Source organism: Chaetomium tenue (genome assembly GCF_020726465.1).
Source record: "Chaetomium tenue strain MPI-SDFR-AT-0079 chromosome Unknown F5144scaffold_1, whole genome shotgun sequence".
Classification (NCBI taxonomy): domain Eukaryota; kingdom Fungi; phylum Ascomycota; class Sordariomycetes; order Sordariales; family Chaetomiaceae; genus Chaetomium; species Chaetomium tenue.
Genome location: NW_027117329.1, coordinates 1222935 through 1242822, shown reverse-complemented (window position 1 = coordinate 1242822; position 19888 = coordinate 1222935). Strand labels below are relative to the sequence as shown.

General features: G+C 55.9%; 6 protein-coding genes across 6 annotated transcripts; 4 read left to right on the top strand and 2 right to left on the bottom strand.

The window, feature by feature from the left end:
* Positions 1-202: 202 nt before the first annotated feature.
* On the top strand, positions 203-1848 carry F5144DRAFT_588304 (uncharacterized protein; the record flags this gene model as incomplete). The annotated part of the gene is made up of 5 exons (XM_066789914.1): positions 203-271; positions 461-616; positions 666-1220; positions 1276-1419; positions 1744-1848. The coding sequence occupies 5 exons, from the start codon at positions 203-205 to the stop codon at positions 1846-1848; spliced, it is 1029 nt and encodes a 342-aa protein (XP_066647934.1).
* A 1647-nt stretch (positions 1849-3495) lies between these two features.
* On the top strand, positions 3496-5229 carry F5144DRAFT_12927 (uncharacterized protein). Its single transcript, XM_066782286.1, has one exon. It carries the CDS (start codon positions 3640-3642, stop codon positions 5101-5103), a length of 1464 nt encoding a protein of 487 aa, XP_066647933.1. The 5' UTR covers positions 3496-3639; the 3' UTR covers positions 5104-5229.
* On the bottom strand, positions 5219-7671 carry F5144DRAFT_616740 (SGT1 protein-domain-containing protein; the record flags this gene model as incomplete). The annotated part of the gene is made up of 2 exons (XM_066791852.1): positions 6959-7671; positions 5219-6906 (listed from the first exon to the last, which is right to left on the bottom strand). Exons 1-2 carry the CDS (start codon positions 7188-7190, stop codon positions 5219-5221), a joined length of 1920 nt encoding a protein of 639 aa, XP_066647932.1. The 5' UTR covers positions 7191-7671.
* Positions 7667-11807, top strand: F5144DRAFT_12333 (uncharacterized protein). The gene is made up of 4 exons (XM_066782220.1): positions 7667-7994; positions 8085-11345; positions 11399-11499; positions 11552-11807. Exons 1-4 carry the CDS (start codon positions 7863-7865, stop codon positions 11589-11591), a joined length of 3534 nt encoding a protein of 1177 aa, XP_066647931.1. The 5' UTR covers positions 7667-7862; the 3' UTR covers positions 11592-11807.
* A 236-nt stretch (positions 11808-12043) lies between these two features.
* Positions 12044-14257, bottom strand: F5144DRAFT_588300 (COQ9-domain-containing protein; the record flags this gene model as incomplete). Its single annotated transcript, XM_066789913.1, has 5 exons — positions 12044-12376; positions 12454-12946; positions 13536-13707; positions 13808-13844; positions 14105-14257. 5 exons carry the CDS (start codon positions 14255-14257, stop codon positions 12044-12046), a joined length of 1188 nt encoding a protein of 395 aa, XP_066647930.1.
* Positions 14258-16700: 2443 nt separating this feature from the next.
* Positions 16701-18989, top strand: F5144DRAFT_481537 (uncharacterized protein; the record flags this gene model as incomplete). The annotated part of the gene is made up of 8 exons (XM_066785290.1): positions 16701-16880; positions 17094-17409; positions 17475-17541; positions 17703-17796; positions 17857-18015; positions 18090-18141; positions 18204-18631; positions 18705-18989. Coding segments are annotated over 8 exons (1581 nt in total), but the record flags the coding sequence as incomplete, so codon positions are not given.
* Positions 18990-19888: the final 899 nt, after the last annotated feature.

Sequence of the window (19888 nt, the reverse complement as noted above, 5' to 3'; positions counted from 1 at the left end):
CAAGCCGAGCAACGACGCACTCTGTTCCCAGATCTTCGAACCGAGGGCCGTGGTGACAGAGGTCCCAAGCAACTAAGTGTAAAAGATTCGTGCTTGGCCAATCAGAATCGGTTAGCCCGACTCCAATACACGAATTTCATGCAAGCGGGACTTTGCAACTCAACCAAACTCTCACCAACCATCACACAAGCAAATCGCCAATATGACAGAAAACGGCAAGAGAAAAGACGCCCCGGGCGGCGGAGGGGACTCGCGGTCGAAGAAAAAAAAGGTATGGATAACCGAATGGTGGTCCAGATGGGCCATGGGTTCTCTCATGCAGAGCTATCGTGGCGTCCCGTCGCAACATGATGCCATCCTATCCCAAGCGCTCTCGACACCACGTTTTTGTCATGCGTCCTTAGTCTAATGCTCGCTTAAAATCCTCTGCGTTCGCTAACCCTGCCCTAACAAAAAATAGACTGGAAACGCTGGCAAATGGAAAACCTCCCACCAGCAAGCCAAAGTGCTAGCCCAGGACTCCCACCTCCAACCGGGCGATACCGGCGTCTGGGTCACTTGTGCCCGGCACCAGGAGGCTAAAGCCGCGAGGGAGATCGGGGTTCTGTTTTCGGAGGTACGTTTACATCCCATGGCATGTCACGTATGTACTTATAGGGGGCCAGTACGCCGAGAACCTCTACGACATCAAATCCGTTCATGATGCAAAGCCTAGCGACGGTGATGACGATGGCGCCGAAGACGATATTGAAGCGGCCATCGCAAGAGAGGTCGCCGCTCTCACTGCTAAACCCACCCCCACTTCCGGCGGGACATCCGCCGAGGAACCCAACCGCATGACACCCCTGAAGATGAACGTCGACTGCCTGCTCTATGTCAAGACGCAGCCGCCCGTGGACCCTGTCGCGTTCGTGCGCAGGATATGTGAGGACGCGAGGCGTTGCGGCGAACTGCCGGGGCTGATGAGGTGCCGCTATGTCAACCGGCTGACGCCCATCAGTGTCATGGGGAAGGCGTCCGAGAATGGATTGGTCGAGGTTGCGAAGGAGGCGCTGAAGGAGTGGTTCGATTTGGGGGGGAAGCAGGGGCCCGAGGGCGAGGTCAAGCCGACGGTAGAAGGAGAGTTGGCGGATGATGGTGATGACAAGAACGACGCTACGGAAGCCGACAATCAGGCGCCTGTTTCTGAAGAGGTGGGATCTGAGAAGAAGCCGTTCACTGTGAGTCTCGTTCATTGCTTCACAACCCCACTCCTTTGGACTGACACCTGCCCAGTTCGCCATCCGGCCAACTATCCGCAACCACAGCAATCTGAAGCGAGACGTGGTGATCAATACGGTTGCTAAACTCATCAACGGCGATCTTCATAAGGTCAACCTCACCTCACCTGACAAAGTCATTCTCATCGATATCTACCAGGTAAGCACGGAAGTCCAGAGCCCGAGCATGGCCCCAGACCCAACCTCTAACTCTCCACAGTCAGTTTGCGGGATGAGCGTTGTCGACGGCGACTGGGATGAGCTCAAGCGCTACAACCTCACAGAACTCTACACCCAAGGGCGGAATGCCCAAACGACCGAAGCTTGAACCCAGAGGGTAATTCCATCAAATGTGGAAGATCGGACAAACTCTCTGGCAATTTGCGGAAGCGTGTACGAAATACCGTTTCCGGTATCCCGGTATTACATACCTGAGAGACATCGAAATGTGGCCGCCAAGCATCGGCACTAAACCCTATTCCAGGTAAATTTGACGAGCCGACTGGGCCCCTGGTTCACACCGGACCCTGATGGACACCGGCCCGAGGCGTTCCAGCGACACGGGTCTGGGCTCGGGGAATGTTTCTGAGCTGAGACACCACTTCCTGACTCGTGGAGCATGGCTTGGGAGCGCCGGGGCGTGCTGCGATAGGAAAGAAATAGCGTGATACACAAAACTACAGACCTGTAGTTAATTCAAGACTCGACGCGCAATGGATGCCATACCTAGTCAAAATCTCGAGCAGGGAACTGCCGGCCATTTCCCACATCAAACTCTGTCACAAGAACATGCGTTCGCTCATGGACAAAGCTTGTCAGATATCGAAGCATCAAATGCCCCACAAGAGTTTTGCGCTGTTTCTGGGATTTCGCTTAGCTTTGGCCAATCACCGAATGCCCGGTTCGTTTGTTCATGCACATCGCTTCTTTCTTGGGTTCGAGAATGTCAGCAGCATGCCTTCGTTTTCTCGCACAAGTGCTTTTCTGAAGTTGGCCTGGGGATTGGTGCTCGAGACCGTCTTCGGGTGTGCCTGCCGTCTGACCCCTTCTTCGCTTGCTCTTTCCTGACGTAGCCTGGCCGCTCTCAGTGAATTGCAGGAAGTCCCCAGCAATTAGCCGTGCTGACCGAGTTTTTCCTTCATCACCTTCCTGTTTTGACAAGATGGGAGTCTTGTGTATCTCCAGATTTGGGAGTTTTTTGATGTCGACACTGGCTTTTTTAACGGTCGGGGTACCGAGCGGCAGGATCCAACCCTGGGCCTTACTCCCGTCTGGAGAACATGGGGAGTCAGGGCAATTCCCGAGATTCCGTGGTCCGCGCCGAGCGAACGAGAGTCCACTCATTCGTTGAATTGCATGGGGCCGTCTTGGATGTATCAAAACAGGTAACGTTGCGAGAGCCTAGGGGAGAGCATCATGTTCACTTCCTGTTTATTCCCGTACCGGGGCCACTTACAAGACTTTCCCGGGCTTCCCTCACCCATGTCATGACAAGCAAGAAGCCCCCAGGTGGCCGCCCGTCGTGCCGGGACCCTGAAGATCAAAGGGGAAGTCGGGCCTCCTTCTCGCTACAGGCGGTCCCTTATTCGTCCACCGCATTCCTCGCTCCACGAAACCTTCTCTTGGCAGACCTTTCCCCTTGGCCTCCATCGTCTTCCTCACACTGCAATTTGCCTAAGGATATTCGTAGAAAACAAACAGAAGCCTGTTGGCTCCATCACCATGCTCATGGATGGACCTTCGCTATGTGCCGGAGAGTCGCCGGCCAGCCTCCTTTGCTTACCCGCTTCGTTGTTCCACGCCCCTGAAGGTCTCTGCCAGGCGAGTATCAAAACTTCTCGCAGAACAGCCGTCAAGCTCGCCAACACGGGTTGTCATCGACAAGGCCGACTCCGTTTCCCAATGTCTCGTGATGGCCGTAATACCATACCAACACACCCATACCCGTGATCCTGGTCTCGTTGTGACTCGTGCAACCAGTTTGTCGGTCCGTTAACTTCGCCTCCTGACATTACTTCTGCACACGGACGTCGTGGGGTGATGTTCTGGGTGATGTGCCCAAGTATACGTGTTTTTATATAGGTATGGTTACTGGACTCCTGAAGGGCGGTTGCCGGTGCCTGTTGCCCAGCTCTTCCCAGCTTCGTCCTGACTTACACACAGCCAACCAGCAGTGCCGTCTTTGCTTCCGGCTTGACCTGTAACAGGACACTCCCGTCTTGGAGATGGGAGAAGACAGGAAAATTGTACCCACCATTTTACTTGCCCCCCCCCCCCCCCGGAACCCCAAACCAAAAGACAGACAGACGCCATCCAGTAATATCAAGAAATCACCACTTATCGTCTAGCGAAGCACGCCCTTCTTCCGTTACGCTTCGCCATGTGCCAACCGCCCACCGACGATGTGGCTAGGGACATGCTCGGCCCAGTTGTCCCAGACCATATCGTCCCCGGGAAATTCCAGCTCGTACCTTCCGTCCGTCCCCTGAGAATCTACGAAGTTCCCATTCCTGGGGGCAAAACACTGCACCTCGTCTTGCCGCCCATCTCCATGTGGCGCCCCCTCAGAGCCGAGCAGGGAATGCTGAGCTCTGAAGCCACCACGGTGAGGTGGATCAGAGAGACTCTCGCTCGGGCAACCGCCACTACCGAACAGAAAGCATCTTCCTCCTCCTCCGTCACTCGCGACATCACCACCTCCTTACTTCCACTTTTACCAACCCTCCTCCGCCACGGCCGGGAAACCCACCTCCCCAACTCCTCCTTCGCCGTCTACGAACCCGTCAACGGGACACCTCTTTCCCTCCTTTCTTCAGAGCCCACGCCCACCGCACGACGAGAAATCGACTGCCAGCTCGGCGCCTTGTTCCGCGATTTGAACACTCTGACTTCACCCACTGGCCGTTTCGGCCCCCTAGCGGCCGTCATCGACCCCAGTTCCGGCCCCGGCACCCCACAACCAGCCGGTTCTCGAGGAAAGACACCGAGACTTCCACAAGTGCTAACCGAAAGCGGGCTGTCGGCCACCGGCGGTGCAGGGACATGGTCGGTGGCGTTTCATTCCATGATGGAAGGGGTGTTGCGGGATGGCGAGGACATGGCGGTTGTGATATCGTACCCGACGATCCGGAGGCATTTTCGGCGGCTGGGTTACCTTTTGGACGATGTTACCACCGGGAGGCTGGTTATTGTCGAGGGTGCAGGGAGGGGGAACGTACTTGTCGAGGATGTGGGTGGGCAACAAGAAGATGCGGAAAGGGGAAAAGAGGTGGGCGATGACGGGAAAGAGAGCGGCAAAAACAAGGGAAAGGCAACGGACGAGAAGGTGGTGGCAGAAGGGGAGGACAACGAAGAAAAGGGGGAACCAGACACAACACAGAAGAGGGACACACAATCACAACAAAACCTGAAGCTTACCGGCCTCCGCGACTGGAGTAGCGCCATCTTTGGCGATCCCCTCCTGGCATCCGTCTTCAGCGACCCTCACCAACCGCTCCCTTCATCCGCCTTCCTAGAAGGCTTCAACGGCAAGAAGCCAGACCCCAGCGCCGACTCACGACACACGAAACTCCCATACCCCTTAAACCCGACCACAATAGAAAATAGCGACACAGCATGGATCCGGCTCCTGTTCTACCAGGTGTACCACACAGTAACGCGGATCGTGAGCGAGTTCTACCGGCCACGACAAGACAGCAGTGCTCGGGAACTTGAGGCGCGGAAGAAATTGAACGAGGTGCTGGCCAAATTGGCGGAAGTGCCGGATAACACGAAGAAGAGACACCAGCGGCCAAGCGGGGAGATGTCGCCCGCGAAGAGGCTCAGGGGTGCCGAGGACGAGTGATGTGGTACGAGATCAATGACAGCCGAGGACAGGAAGATGGATATTGTATTATAGATACAAAAGGCTGCAAGAATGCAGGTAAATAAAGTAATGGCAGCTGGCGCTATTTGCGTGATCATTCATCTTCCGAATCCTCTTCGTCCCTGGGCAGGGTCATTCCCATCATCCCGAGAATATTGCCCGCCGGACCAGCCATGCCTGCCTGGCTCTTGAAACTCTCGAGTAGGTTTTTGGCGAGGTTGTAATCAATATCTATCGCCTCGTCGCTGCCCCCGTCGTCGTCGTCGTCGTCGTCGTCCTCTTCTTTTCTCTTGCTAGACCCCTCTCCCTTCTCCTTGATCGAGGCTGTAGTCTTGGGTTTCGGGTCAAGCTCCAGCGCACCAAACTTCTTGAGCTCCGACTCCATCTGCACCGTGAGCTTGCGGATCTCTTCGTCTTCACTCTCCTCTTGCTCATCCTGTTGGTCCGGCCCCTTTTCAACCGCCTTCGCTTTCCCCTTTTCCTGACTGCCCTCCTCAGCCGGAAGCCCCATCATCTCCCTCATCATCCTACCAAACTGTTCCTCATCAAAACTAACCTCCCGATCCTCATCCTCATCATCATCATAACTCCCCTCCTCCTCACCACTATCATCATCCCGATCCATCTCCTCCGTCTCCGCCCCCTCAATCCCCGCCGACTCATCATTCAAAAACGCCTCAAACCGCGACACAATCTTCCGCAAGTCCGCCTGCGCAGCCGCATCCCCAAACCCACCCCCCCCAGCGGTCTTCTTCTTCTTCCCCTCCAACTCCCTCTCAAACTCCCCAAAATCAATATCCATCCACCCATCCTCATCCTCCCGCCCCACCCCCTCCCACTCCGCAATCTCCCCATCCCCCGGCAGCGCGCCATCCCCACCATCCTCCACCAAATCCTCCAACAGCAGCGCCACCTCCCTCACCACGCGGCTCGCGCTCTGGTCCGCCGTGCGCGCCAGCAGCTCAAACCCCGTCGTCAGCTTCATGCCCAGCTCCAGCCGCGCCAGCGCCTGCGCCTTGGCTGCCTCGGGCTCCGACGCATCAGCGGCTTTGGTTCCGGCTCCGGTTCCGGTTCCGACGTCGAGGGCGCGGAACGCTGGCGTCCATGCCGGTGGTGGCGCGAAGTGCTGGCTTTTGAGCTGCGCGTAGAGGACTTTGCTGAAGCGCACGCTGATGGTGACGAGGTCGGTTGGGGGGAATGTGAGGGTGTTAGCCCCCTGCTGTTGTTTCTGGGTTGTCGCGGAGGGGGTGGGGAAGAGGAGGGGCTTGAGGGCGCGCGGGTCTCGCAGGTAGAAGGCTTCGGTTGCGGGGGCGACGGCTTTGGGGCGCAGGTGGAGGATGTGGGCGAGTTTGCGGGGGATGGTGGCCAGGGCGTGGTGGAGGGCGGCGGTGATTTGGGCGGGGTACTTTTCGAGGCGGTAGAAGGACTCGGCTTCGACGAGGGGGGAGTGGATGAGGGTGGATGGTGGTGAGGTTTTGATGGTTTTGATGGCTTTGGGGAGGGAGAGGGGTTTGGAAGTGGTGGTGGTTGGGTCGGCTAGGGGGATGATGAGCAGCTTGCCGTCGTGGATCCAGACCCGGTTGGCATCATTCTCGGGGCTGAGCCACTTGGGCGTGACCTTGGCAGCTTCGATGAGTAAAAACTCGCCGTCGCTGTCTGAGACGCGAATCCATAGCTGTGGATATGTCTTGCTAAGTTCTCGGAGAAGATAGACGATGAGCCATTCGTCCTCGACATTATCCCCGTAATGGGTGATGCCGTGGAGATAGGGGAGCCCGAGGCCTAGGTAAACAGTTAACTGCTATTCGTCAGGTTACTCTGAGAAAATACGAACCCTTTTGAGTCTTTGCTTCTAGCTTAAAAGGCTCTCTCTGCCAGATATAGTCTTTTGCCAATTCGTCTAGCTTCCGATCTGCCGCCTTGCGAACTGTCTCGAGGCTGGGTAAATTACTGTCCGCCTTGTCCCCGATGACGAAGAGCATGTATTCCGCATAGTCCTCAGAAACACTCATTCGGAATCCATCAAAATCCTCGTCTCCAGGCCGTGGCTCGGCTGCAGTGTCCATGGCAAGACTGTTTGAGCTGGTTGGCCTTGCTCTTTGATTTTGCAGTACTTGTAGAAACAACACTTGGAACCTAGAAATAGCGGAACCGTAGAAAAAAAATCCGGACTAATGCGTCAAAATAGGGTTCGTTATACAACCTTGCACTGGCTTTTGGTGTTAGGTTTTATCGAGATGAGTGCTGCTGTAATTCTGGCTGATGATGGTCGATGGAGTGAGTTGGTGGGGACCAAGTATGGCTGGCTGGTTAAGTTTTGAGACCATTGACTGATAAGTGCGCTAACAGTCCATTATTCACTTCCATCCTAAGTTGTCCAGATTGTCTCCTGATATTCTACAACGGCAGACCGTGTTCTCTTTCATCTGGCATTTTATCTTGGGCGGTTGTTGTTCCGTCATATCGATAATGGTGGGGCTATTTAGGAGCTTGGTCGTGGGGTTTAGCATGAAGCTTGGACCTTTTAGTTGTTCACTTGTTCACCAAAGAGGGGCGCCCCTGCTTGGCTAGGTCGTTCTAAGAGTGGACCAGGTAAGACGCGTTAACGAGCACCAATTCCAGACGCGTAGCATCTCAAACGCGAATACCCTACCCTTTTGTACGTGGAAACTCTTGTTCCTACTGGGCCCTGGCCTCTGTTTGCATAGACTGTTAGCAGTCATCCGTCAGGACTCGCGATGCCGGGGCGAACGGTGAACCGCCCTGCGCCGGGGTCTTCCCGGAAGCGCGCTCGACGCGACCATACTGAGGACAGCGGAGACGAGGTTGTTGAAGTCCAACAGGCTCACTCAAATCTCCGAATTGAACCGGTAAGCTGCAAATGATACACCACCATGTTTTCATGTTTTTTTTTGCTCTCTTGATTTTCTCTAGTTATAATTCTGATAAAAATAATACAGAGAAAACGAGTACGCCTCTCCGACGTCGAGCACATTAAGAGCGAAGAGCACTCAGTACGATATTCGACGCCGTCTGACGATGATGCGAACGAGGATGCGAACGAGGATGAGGCTCCCGCATTGCCCAGCTCACCCCCCAAGACACAATATGAGTTAATGCGCGACAACAACTTCGAGCATCTTCGTCACGAGGTCGCCGATGACCAACGCGCAACCCAAAGACTCCGAGTCCGCCCAGGTCTGTTGGGTGAGAATGGTATTGCAGACAACGGGATCATCGAGAGCGTGACTTGCGTCAACTTCATGTGCCATGTGCGCCTCCATTGCGAACTTGGCCCCCTCCTCAACTTCATTGTTGGAGAGAACGGCAGTGGCAAGAGCGCCATCCTCACCGCGATCACCTTGTGTCTAGGCGGCAAGGCCAGCTCAACGAATCGCGGAGGCAGCCTGAAGAGCTTCGTCAAGGAGGGTTGCGAGCGTGCGATCCTCGCAGTCAAGATCAAGAACCGGGGTCAAGATGCCTTCAAGCCTGACATCTACGGTGAATCCGTCATCGTGGAGCGCCATTTTTCCAAGACTGGAAGCAGCGGTTTCAAGATCAAAACTGCTCTTGGCCAGACACACTCGGTCAAGAAGCAGGAGGTCGACGAGCTTGTCGAGTACTTCTCCCTTCAGGTCGATAACCCATTAAACATCCTCTCACAGGACAACGCCCGCCAGTTCCTCAACTCGTCAACCAAAGTCCAGAAGTACAAGTTCTTCATCGAAGGCGTCCAGCTTCAGCAGTTAGATAACGACTACCGGCTGATCTCGGAGAGCTTGGAGCAGATGGTGGCCAAGGTTCCCGACCAGGAGGAACGTGTGAAGCACGCCAAGGTTGAGTTGGATAAGGCCCAACGCATGATGAACGAACTCGAAGGCAATCGCCAGGTCAGGAACAAACTCCGCATGTTACGCTGGCAGTTGGCTTGGTCACAGGTGGTCCACGAAGAGGAAGAACTCGCCAAAAGAGAAAGGGATCTTGCAGAAGCCAACATCCGCGTTACTGAAACACAACAAGAGGTGGAAGCAAAGAACCAGGCTTTGGAGATTGCCAATGACAAAGTCGAGCGCGCTGAGGCGTCCCTGCGACTCATCAAGGAGGAAGAGGGTGAAATTCGAGAGGGGGTGGAGAAAGCCGACGGTGTGTATAGGGGGTTGAAGACGGAGATTGAACAGCTTCATGTCGAGGAGCGGGAGGCTCACCAAGCGTTGAAGGCCAAAGATGAGGCTGTGAAGCAGGTTGACGCCAAGATTGCCGGCGAACAAGAGCGACTCGAGGCTGCCAATGGCGGAGTCCCCGCGATAAAGCTGCGGGAGCTTGACGCGGTCAACGAAAATGTCAAGCGACTGGAGGCCGAGATCCAAGAAAATAAGGATCGCGAACCGGAACTCATCAACAAGGTAGATGAGTCAAAGGTGGCCCTGGATAAGTCCGGCGACGAGATCCTCCGAAAGCGCAGCGAGATCAACGGCGTTGAGGCCAGAATCAAAGGCCTTGAAGAGAATCGTGGTTCGGTGTACAGTGCGTACGAGGCCCAGGTTCCTAACCTTCTGAAGAGGATCGCCAGCGACAACAATTTCGAAAACAAACCGATTGGTCCGCTAGGCGCTCACGTCCAGCTGCTCAAGCCCGAGTGGTCGGCCATCCTCGAGAAGACGATCGGCATCAACCTCAATGCCTTCATCGTCACTAGTAAACACGACGAAAAGATCCTTCGCGGGATGATGAATCAGCTCAACGTTCGGAGTTGCCCCGTTTTCATCTGCAACCCGCGCCCGCTTGACATCAATGGAAAGGAGCCAGATGCCGAGTATGACACCATTCTTCGAGTGCTCAAGATCGATAACCAGATGGTCCGGGATCAGCTCATCCTCAACCACATGATTGAACAAGTGATTTTGATCCCTGAGCGTGTGAGGGCTCAACAAGTCATGTTCGACGGCGCGCCGCCGCGGAATGTCAAGGCTTGCCTAGCTTTCCACGACCGGAAGCGCGGCGAAGGCCTGAGGTTGGCAATGACCAACGGCAACATTTCAACCACACCGATTCAGCCGAATCCGAATTTGAGACCCCGGATGAAGACAGATTCGGATTCCCAGATTTCACTGTTGAAGAACACGCTTCAGCAGATCGTCGCCGAGTACCAGGAGCTGAATACTGAGAAACGCCGCCTGCAGCAAGAATTTCAGCGCTGTCAAAACGCAGTGGCCCAGTTAAAGAAGAGTCGAGATGCTCTCGAACGCGAATCGCAAAACGCTCGCCTCAAAGCGGATAATATCCAGACCGAGTTAGACCGTTTTGATGGGCTTGATGGGCACCTTCAAGGCCTCAGGGACCACCGAGAGGAGCTTCAGGGAGAGCTGAACCATCACGGTATCCAATACGGCACGCTTAGCGCGAAAAAGCAAGATAAAAACGCCGAAGTAGAGGCGGCCCTGAAGAAGCTCAAGGAGGAAAAACTATACATGAAGGATTTTGAGAATCGTCTCAGCAAGGCTGAAGGGAAGCTCAAGCAGGCCCGGGACTTGCGCCACCTCTGCCTCATCGAAAAGAACGACATCATTGAGAGGCTGGGCGAGTATGTTGAGCAAAAGCAAAAGGCCGAGTCGAAGCGAGCCAGGCAGGAAGAGGGCGTCAAGGAAATGGTGAAGCATGCCGAGGTCGTCAACAAAGAGCGTGTCTACGTTCCCGAGGGCGAAACCTACAAGAGTATTGAGAAACAGTACGAGACGCTCAAAGCCCGCTTGGACGAGCGAGATGTCAAGCGTGGCATGACGGATGCTCAGGTCCACGCTTATTTCGCCGCAAAGAAGGGGATTTGCGACCAGGTAGTGGAGGATCTCCAGTCCATCACCAGCGTGAACGATCGGCTCCGGTATGCCCTCACGCTACGCCTCGAAAAGTGGCGCAAGTTTCAGCGTTACATCTCGTCACAGTCTCGCGCCAACTTCATCTATCTCCTAAGCGAGCGCGGCTTCCGTGGCAAGCTGTTGGTCGACCACGAGCGCAAGTTTCTGGACCTGCAGGTTGAGCCGGACAAGACGGAGAAGAGGGCCGCTGGGCGGAGCACCAAGACGCTCTCTGGCGGGGAGAAATCCTTCTCGTCTATCTGCCTGCTGCTGGCCATCTGGGAGGCCATGGGCTCGCCTCTTCGCTGTCTGGACGAGTTCGACGTGTTCATGGATAATGTGAACCGTGCTATCAGTACAAATATGCTGGTAAGTCGAAGTGAACCATGCATGACCAAGGAGCACGCTAACAAGATACTCAGATCACCGCCGCGCGGCGTTCAGTTAATCGACAATACATCTTTATCACGCCTAATGCTATTGAGGGCCGCACCACCCTAGATAAGGATGTCAAGATTATCCGGTGAGTCTGTCAATCATGAGATACACCAATGTCTTTACTAATGGTTCTCCAGTCTTACCGATCCCCGCCAACGGACACTGGCCGACCACTGAAGCCTTCACGTCGACTTTTGTGATTGTGTGTCCTGAGTGGCGATTGTTGGAACAACCTGTATTGCGACCTGTATTGCAACTTGTATGGCTTTTTGTCATGACTTTTAGGCCCGGGGCCTTGTTTGGGAGGTTCTTGTCGACCGATGGGCGTTCAAGGGGTGGGGAAAGAAAGGAGTTTGGTGGTTTGGTGTTGTGTTGGGTGGGCAGGGGACTCGCTTGGCTGTGTGGTAAATACCGGGAGAGGATCTTGTCGATATCGCTACCCAGCGAACCTGGCCCCTTGGGCAGGAGTGTTCGCTGTATTGCTTGTGCAGGCTTTTCACCAATCAAATCCTACACGTTGTATTTACAAGAATTTTTACAACTCTAGCCACAAACCTGAGCGGAGCTGGCGATGTCCTTACCTCCCCCTCGTACCAGTTGTGCGAAGCAATGAACGCACCCTACGCACTTTATATCCTCACTCCCTTACTCCGCAACACATTCACCGCCGCGCCGGCATTAAACCCGATCCACTCCCCGATGGACCGCACCGCGCCGCCCGCCCGCGCCGCCTCGTCCAGCCGGCGGCGGAGGAAGGCCCGCGTCTCGCGGTAGTCGGGCGACTGGTCCGTTGTCTGGAACAGCTCGGCGCCCACGTAGATGGCCGACAGCGACGCCCGCTTGGTGTACCACGTGGGGTCGACCGACACGTCGCCGGCCAGGTAGAGAATCTCGTCGGCTAGCTGCGCGAGCTCCTTGGCCGAGGGCGGTATGTACGAGGGTTGGGCCATTATCGCGAGTGCCTGTAGGTAGTGCGGGGTAGTAGTTAGCGCATATTCCAGCAATGAGAAGCGTGGGAGTGGGAGTGGGATAGGCAGACCTCCTGCCACCGGCCAACGACGCCGCTCTCCACGTTCCCCCTCAGCCTCGCCCACGCCAACGCCTCCACCCGCTCCCCGACCGTCGTGGCTCCTTCATTAGCCACGGCGTCCTTCGCCTTGTCCGCCAGGGCTGTACGCTGGGTGTGGAGGTGCCAGCGGATCAGGCTGAATACGCCGTCGGGCAGGATGGATGGGCTGATGTCTAGCAGGCCGGCGTCGCGGGCGCCCAGAGCGAGGGATTCGGGCGTGAATCCGTGGGAAGGGACGTGGGTGTAGGCGGCCGCGAGAAGAGCAGCCTCGGAGGGCGTGAAGGGGCCGGGAGGAGGGGGGTGGTCGTGAGAGTGGTAGGTGCGGGTCGGAGCTGGCAGCTTGGGTGCTGAGGATGGTTGATGACGGAGTGACGGCGGCCGGGAAGAGTTGGCGAGGCTGATTACGGATTGTGCCCTGGTGATCGAAAGGGCTCGGCACGGAACCGATGGCGTAGTCGGCATCCTACGGACGGCGGTCGGCCGGAGCGGACGGAGAAGCAGGCACCGGGTCGCCACCGCCGCCGCGGAACAGGAAATATTTGGTGTTGACATGTCCAATGGCCCGTTTGCTAGCACTTGGCTTTTTCGAGATGTTCTGATGCAACGGGGTTTAGCTGTCTGTAGGTTGCGCTCTCGTCTGGTTGGATCTGCACGTGCCAATCGAGCTCCTGGCATTGAGATCTCGAAAGCTTAGTGTGCTCCACCCGCCCGGCTACACCAAACTGATCTGGATCTGGATCTGCCCCGCTCATTTTCAGGGCATGGAACAGGCGACCACCTTCCTCCGTCGTTTTGTGATACACCCCGTACCTTGATCCTCATAATCTGTCACTACGTATATACCGTGGGTCGATGCAAATTTAGCACAAAGTCCATCCCCTCTGAACCCATTCTTGCCGATTCACCGAGCTCTCAGGGTTCTCAGTGGGTCTCCTCCGAACCAATGTTTCTCAAGAGGGAGGGATGGCGTGCCATGCAAAGCTAAAATGCAGCAAGGAAACTACTGCAAGGCCGCACTGACCCCAGGTGTGATAGCTATCAGTGCCTGCGACACCGAACGGTGCGTTGTGGCACTCAGTGCGACGCCGAGGGCGAGGGAACTGCGGACGGTAACGCTGGGGAGGCCCCAACGCCAAGCCAAACTCATGGATTCTTCAATGCTCACAGCCGCGGAAGGTGCCGGCAAGCTTGAAGCGAGCGCCCAGCACCGATCGAGTCGCCGGACTTTCCGGGGACGATGCTCAGGCACCCCCCTCAACTCCCAGACCCCACACTCCAGCCGAGCCCCGCGGTTTGCGTATTTTTGTGTGTGCTTGCAATACACAGCGCTGGGTGTGCTCGCGCATGACTTTGCATTGAGACTAGCTATACCCGCTCGTGTTAGTTCCGTTTGACACAACCGTGGGCGATAAATTGACGGTGGGTGGTTGGAGAGCGACGCAGGCTCTTCGGCCTCCTTCGTGAACTCGGCTCCGCACGGAACAGGTCCCCGGGCCGCTAAACCCCTCTTCTCCGTGACCGATGTGGGCGGTCGAGACCTTGTCTGCGCAAGGCTCTGGGGTTCACCCGTCCAGTGTTTCTGCATGTGTCGTTGTATCAGCTAATTCCACCATGCATTGACCGGTCGCTGGCGCCTCTTTGGTTGGTCGGGCGTCAATAACGACAGACGAACTTGCCCACTCCATTCCGTTGGCGGTTGAGGATGGCATTTGTCGGCCTCGCTGTGAAAGGCCAGAAAGGTTGTGCCGGGCGCCTCGTCACCCCTGTCGCCCATGTTGAAGCAGGCCCATACCTCGATGTGAATGGCCAACTCACCCGAAAGTCTTGATACCTGCCCCGCCAGAAATCATAAAATTCTCTTCGTGGTCAGGGTCGCCCGTGGGCAGATACGCCGTCAGAGCAACCGGATTGGGCCATCACCTCTCCCGTCTCGTTCCTCCACCTGCCGTGCCACCATCCCAAGGGGTGCGCAGACAGGCTCCAGGGTTGTTCACAATGAGAGGGCAACTCTCAACCATAGGGCAGACCAATACCAAACAGTGCCGCCTTTCCGAACTTGTTGGACCCGTGTTGGATGTTGAGATGCCTCCCTTGCCTTGTGCAAACCCCCATTCCCTTCCCTCAACCAGCGCAAGGTTTGGTTTGACTCGATGGATTGGAGAATGCCACCAGACTTATCCGGAAGGCTTGCTAAATGTGCCGCATACAGCGCTATCGGCCTTTATTCGTGGATTGGGAGCGGTTGCCAGGGTTAGCGATGGCGGTTTTACTGAGAAATTAGAAAGTGAGGACTCGTTTTTCGAGACGTTCATAAGAAAGTGGGATGGGATGGAAATGCATGCAAGATGCAGCCAGCCATGAGCAGCCCCGCTCAAACTCTCCTTGGAAGGTCATTGGCCGATATCCTCTGGAACCCTGCAGCTCGCCCGTCAGCGACGCGGTAATTGACTCCCGTCCGTTAGTTAGCAGAGAAACGATAATTACCTTAGGTAACTATCATAAAAACCACCCACCTCCCAGCCCATTTCAGCCGAAGAACTGAACAAAATTGGGAGTGCCCGCTTCCTGGCCGAGCCACGAATATGTAATATGTTCCTTAACATCGCACAGACCATGAACTCTGGTCAATTCACTGAGCGGTAGGTAGCCTTATCCGTTAGCCCACTGTGGGTATACAAATCGAAAGTGAAATATTCCGTACGAAGTAGTGTAGTGTACATTACACAGTATTACTGTTTTTGGTGCCACACCGTTCGTTCTTGGTCTCCGTTTCCTGTGCTGACTCGATGTGGTCCATGCGTCCCCACGATTCCTTCCGTCTGTTCTGGCCAACTCTCCACGCCGTGAAAAGGTCCCCCATCAGCCTGCCGCACCTAGCCCACTTTCTTGTGCTGCCCGCCGCACCACACGCAAACCAACCTCAACCTCAATCCCGCGGTATCATTCGTGGCCTCCACGCCTCCTCTGCCAAGCGACCCCACAGAGAAACCTCGCATCCCATCCTGGTGCCGCCTGCTGGGCCACCGTCCGACACGCGTTCTCCCTGTTTGTCCGCCTTGCTCACCCTTGCCAGTTGCCTTGAGTTCCCGAACTGGTACGGCATTGGGCCTTTTTCGGTGGTCAGACACTGCGGCTTTGAAAGTTTTTGCGCTGACTTTCTCTCCTGCTGCTGCCTTTCGATAGCACTGTACCTTTGAGACCACCCAACTCTGACCGCGTTGCCTGAGCACGTCCGTAGGTTCCACTGCCCGTTCTCGGTCGTGCGGCGCGTCTTTGCCCTTCCAAGTTCGACTCGGACAAAACGCACGCCTGCCCAACTTGGCCGGAGGCTGACCGAGATCCTAGCTCCCGTCCCTTGAAGGCCATCCCCAACCGACTCCTTGGTCCGTTCTGCGAGGCCGAGTACAGACCGTGGCCCTCAGCTGCTGCGACACACCCCCCACCATACCAAACCAGGCGACATCCAACCGGGAGCAACCTGCAGTTAGACAGACGCCCGCCCTCAACACCCAATCGTCGCGTCGCCGAAATTTTCTCTCCATCAAGCGGCTAAGTTGCCCAAGAAGAAAAAAATAAGTCGACTCCCTTCCAGCCATGGGTAAGTACGAAATCGAGTTGCATACTCCATTCCATCTCAGAGCCCGCCCTGTCCCCTCTATCCGCACAAAGAACCCTCTTCGCCGCAGCCAAGCTCGGGGCAACCGTTATCACGGTCATCTTTCAATGTCTCGATGACGTGTGACGGCCGTTCGTAACCCCTAGACCTACCGGTCGGCCATCTCTGTCGATTCACGAAGCACGCGCCCAGCGAGTGATAGCCAGCGCTGAGTCGAGGTCTTTGCTCAAGCCTCGCTCGCCCACTTCCACTTCCCAAGCGGCGCGCGAGTTGTGCTGCAGTGCCTTGCGTCCCCTCCTACATGCGACCTACATGTACGGAAGTACCTTCACACAAGCAGACCCCCTTCCCCCTCGGCCTTCCCTGCCCTGCATGTCTTTCCCATCCTGATCCACCTTCGGATTCGTTCACCACTTCCCCCGCCGCGGCACCCCAAGTGCTACCTCCCTCAAATTGCCACTCTTCAATTGCGTTTCCCTCCCGCACTCCTCCCCTCCTCCAACCTCGCACTACACTGACCTCCATACCGACCTTCTTCCACTTTCTTCACTTCCGTCATCTTCTAACATTTCGTTTTCTCTACAGCTGATTCAGGAGACAATTATCGCCCGGTGAGTTATTTTTCCCTTTGCTCAATCTCATTCGTCATCCCCTCTGGAAGCTCAATCCCGACCTCGACCTGCTCGCGATTTTCGACATCGTCATTCTGGCGGCGGACCACTCTTGTCCATGTGGGCCGTGCTCAACAGCCAAGGGCGACTTCGTTCGCCAGGGTCAATTGGTATCCACACGCACTTGATCTCATGGATTGGAGCTTCAATCGCCCCCGCCATACAGCATGCGGTTGATGCGCGAGCAGACCCGGCACGCGGCCGGCCAAGTCCAAGCCAACAAGCCATGGTCGCTCCCTGCCGCACAACCTGTTGATCACCGTTGATTTTTTTTTTTTGGAGTTACGGCACTTGCGCCTTGGCCAGTTGCTAACAAATACCAGCGTGAGAGGTCTCGTTCTCCTCGCAGGGGTCGTTCAAGAAGCCCGAATACCCGTCGATCATATTCGCCGCGTGATCGATCGCGCAGCCAACCCCGGAGAAGAAGCCGGTCTCCTATGACTGGACAGGGCGCATCTGCAGGAGGAACAGGTCCCGGATACAACGGCGCCCCCCATCGATCATACGAAGACCGCTCGGTACACCGCGACCAAGCCATGAACAACATTCGCGAGACGTCGCAGCAGGACCGTCGGGTTTACGTCGGTAACCTGTCCTACGACGTAAAATGGCACCATCTCAAGGACTTTATGAGACAGGGTGGGTTTCGAGAGCTATCATCAAGCGCAACGCAGTTTCGGAAGCTAACACGGTAGCCGTCTTAGCTGGAGAGGTCCTCTATGCCGACGTGCTGCTTCTTCCTAATGGAATGTCGAAGGTGGGCGCCTATGAGTGATTTTGGCTGGTTCTTTTGTGGTTCCTATTCTCTCGGTTTTTGATGGATTGTTGGATTGACGGGTTGGGACGTTGTCCGCGGTGATTTTAGGGATGCGGGTAAGTGCCACTCGTCACAACTCAAGGATTAGCCTCAGCCTTACTGACTCTCTGCCCAGAATTGTGGAATATGCCACGAGGGAGCAAGCGCAGCAAGCCGTATCGTCACTCAGCAACCAGAACCTCATGGGCAGGCTCATTTATGTCCGAGAGGTAAGAAGCACATCAATTCTGGAGGGGTGTTGTGGTTCGGCTTGGCTAACATGAGCACAGGACCGCGAGGCTGAGCCCAGGTTCGGTCCGCCAGGTGGTGCTGCTCGCGGCGGATTCGCCGGTCCCATGGGGGGCGGCGCTCCTTATGGCGGTGGCGGCGGCGGCTTCAACCCCGGCATGGCTGCTGGCGGTGGTGGTCGTCAGATCTACGTCTCTAACGTTTGTTACATCCTCCCCTTCATTGTTCTATCACATCACTTAAGTGCTGCCGGTTCAAACTAACCTTGAAATAGTTACCCTTCAACGTGGGCTGGCAGGACCTGAAGGATCTATTCCGGCAGGCTGGTAAGCACACCCGCCATATTCCCACAGCGTCAGGATATCCATTAACGTGTCAAACCGGTCAGCCCGTGCAGGTGGTGTGATCCGCGCCGATGTCCATCTAGGACCTGACGGTAGACCCAAGGGTTCTGGGATTGTCGTCTTCGAGTCCCCCGAAGATGCGCGCAACGCTATTCAACAATTCAACGGCTATGACTGGCAGGGTCGCATGCTGGAGGTCCGTGAGGATCGGTTTGCCGGTCCTGCAATGGGCGCCGGTGGCTATGGCCGCGGCGGCTTTGCTGGCGGACGTGGCGGGTTTGGTGGCGGGTTTGGTCGCGGCGGGTTTGGCGGAGGTCGTGGCGGATTCGGTTATGGCGCACGCGGTGGCTATGGAGGAGCTCCCGCCGCTGGCGGTTTCCATGATGCCGGCAACGCCTCGGTGCCCCCGAACGCGTTCACTGACCACGCCACTGGCGGTGTTGAGAAATGCGACATCATCTATGTCCGCAACGTAAGTTTCACCACGGTCTTACGACACCCCCCCCCTCATGCCCGAATTTTCTTTGATTGACTGTGTGGCCTAGCTTCCCTGGTCGACGAGCAACGACGATCTTATTGAGCTCTTCTCCACCATTGGTAAGGTTGAGCAGGCCGAGATCCAGTACGAGCCAAGCGGCCGGTCTCGTGGCAGCGGTGTGGTCCGCTTCGACAGTGCCGACACGGCCGAGACCGCCATTGCCAAGTTCCAAGGCTATCAATACGGCGGTCGCCCTCTCGGCTTGAGCTACGTCAAGTATGTCACGCCGGGCGCCGGAGACAGCATGGATACCGATCCCCACGGCGGCCTCACCCAAGACCAAATCATGTAAAGGAATCCGACGATCCTATCCTTGCGTGGCATATTCCGAAATGTCACTTGTTATCGCTTTCTATTTTTCTTCTTGCGTTCTTCGACATTTCTCATGGTTTCCTATTTATCTCCGTCAGGCGGCGCAGGGACTGATGGCGGCATTTCCATCGTCCCGGGTTGCGAGCTACGCCAAACCCCATGCGTCTGATGCTGCGGTATTTTGAGGAGGATAGTCAAGGTCCGCCAGGATGATAAAAGCGCTCCGGCGCGCCCTTCCGGTTCTCGACGCTCGGCACTCGGCAATCCACGATCGCAAAAAGTGCTTTTACAAGGTTTTCGCGCCTTGAGTTTCTGCGTTATTATTTGGCACCGCAGAAAAGGGAAATTGGAGGGCTGTTGATCCTAGAATGTATTGTCGAATAAGCATCTGATTCTCCCGTTGATGGTGGCGTTCGATGGAAGGTTGTCGGGCAGTGGTAGGCGTGTTGCTGGTAAAGGTATCGTCGTGCAAGAGTGGGCTGGCTTGGGCGGCTAGTAGACTTTGGTGAGTCGCGTGCGAAGAAGCGTAGGGTCGATCCGTTTCCGGAAAGTGGTACAGGTGTGATTGGCATTGGCGTCTCGGTGCACTTGGATGGCGGCGTATTGTGTGGGCAACCCGGATACCGTGATGATACCCCTTCGATTAGACGACATGATGGCGACACCCCCTTTCGGCATACAACTACCGGCCAGCGATGGCGTTTATCACTTCTAGTTTTGGGAATTCCATGCCTTTTGGCCTCGGGGCCGTCGACATCTGCGAGGGAAGCAAAGGGCTGTCGCAGATCTCGGCGGGTTTAATGTAGCAGATAGCCATGTACGTCGATGCAATGGAACTCTAGCATTGATAATTCACAGCAAGGCCGACATCGTGGGTGT

What these genes read in the sequence shown, in the direction of transcription:
- F5144DRAFT_12927 (XM_066782286.1), top strand. Translation starts at nt 3,640, where the DNA reads ATGTGCCAACCGCCCACCGACGATGTGGCTAGGGACATGCTCGGCCCA.
- F5144DRAFT_12333 (XM_066782220.1), top strand. Translation starts at nt 7,863, where the DNA reads ATGCCGGGGCGAACGGTGAACCGCCCTGCGCCGGGGTCTTCCCGGAAG. An exon ending in CAAATCTCCGAATTGAACCG is followed by an intron (nt 7,995 to 8,084) that starts GTAAGCTGCAAA and finishes AAAATAATACAG; the next exon opens with AGAAAACGAGTACGCCTCTC. An exon ending in AAGGATGTCAAGATTATCCG is followed by an intron (nt 11,500 to 11,551) that starts GTGAGTCTGTCA and finishes ATGGTTCTCCAG; the next exon opens with TCTTACCGATCCCCGCCAAC.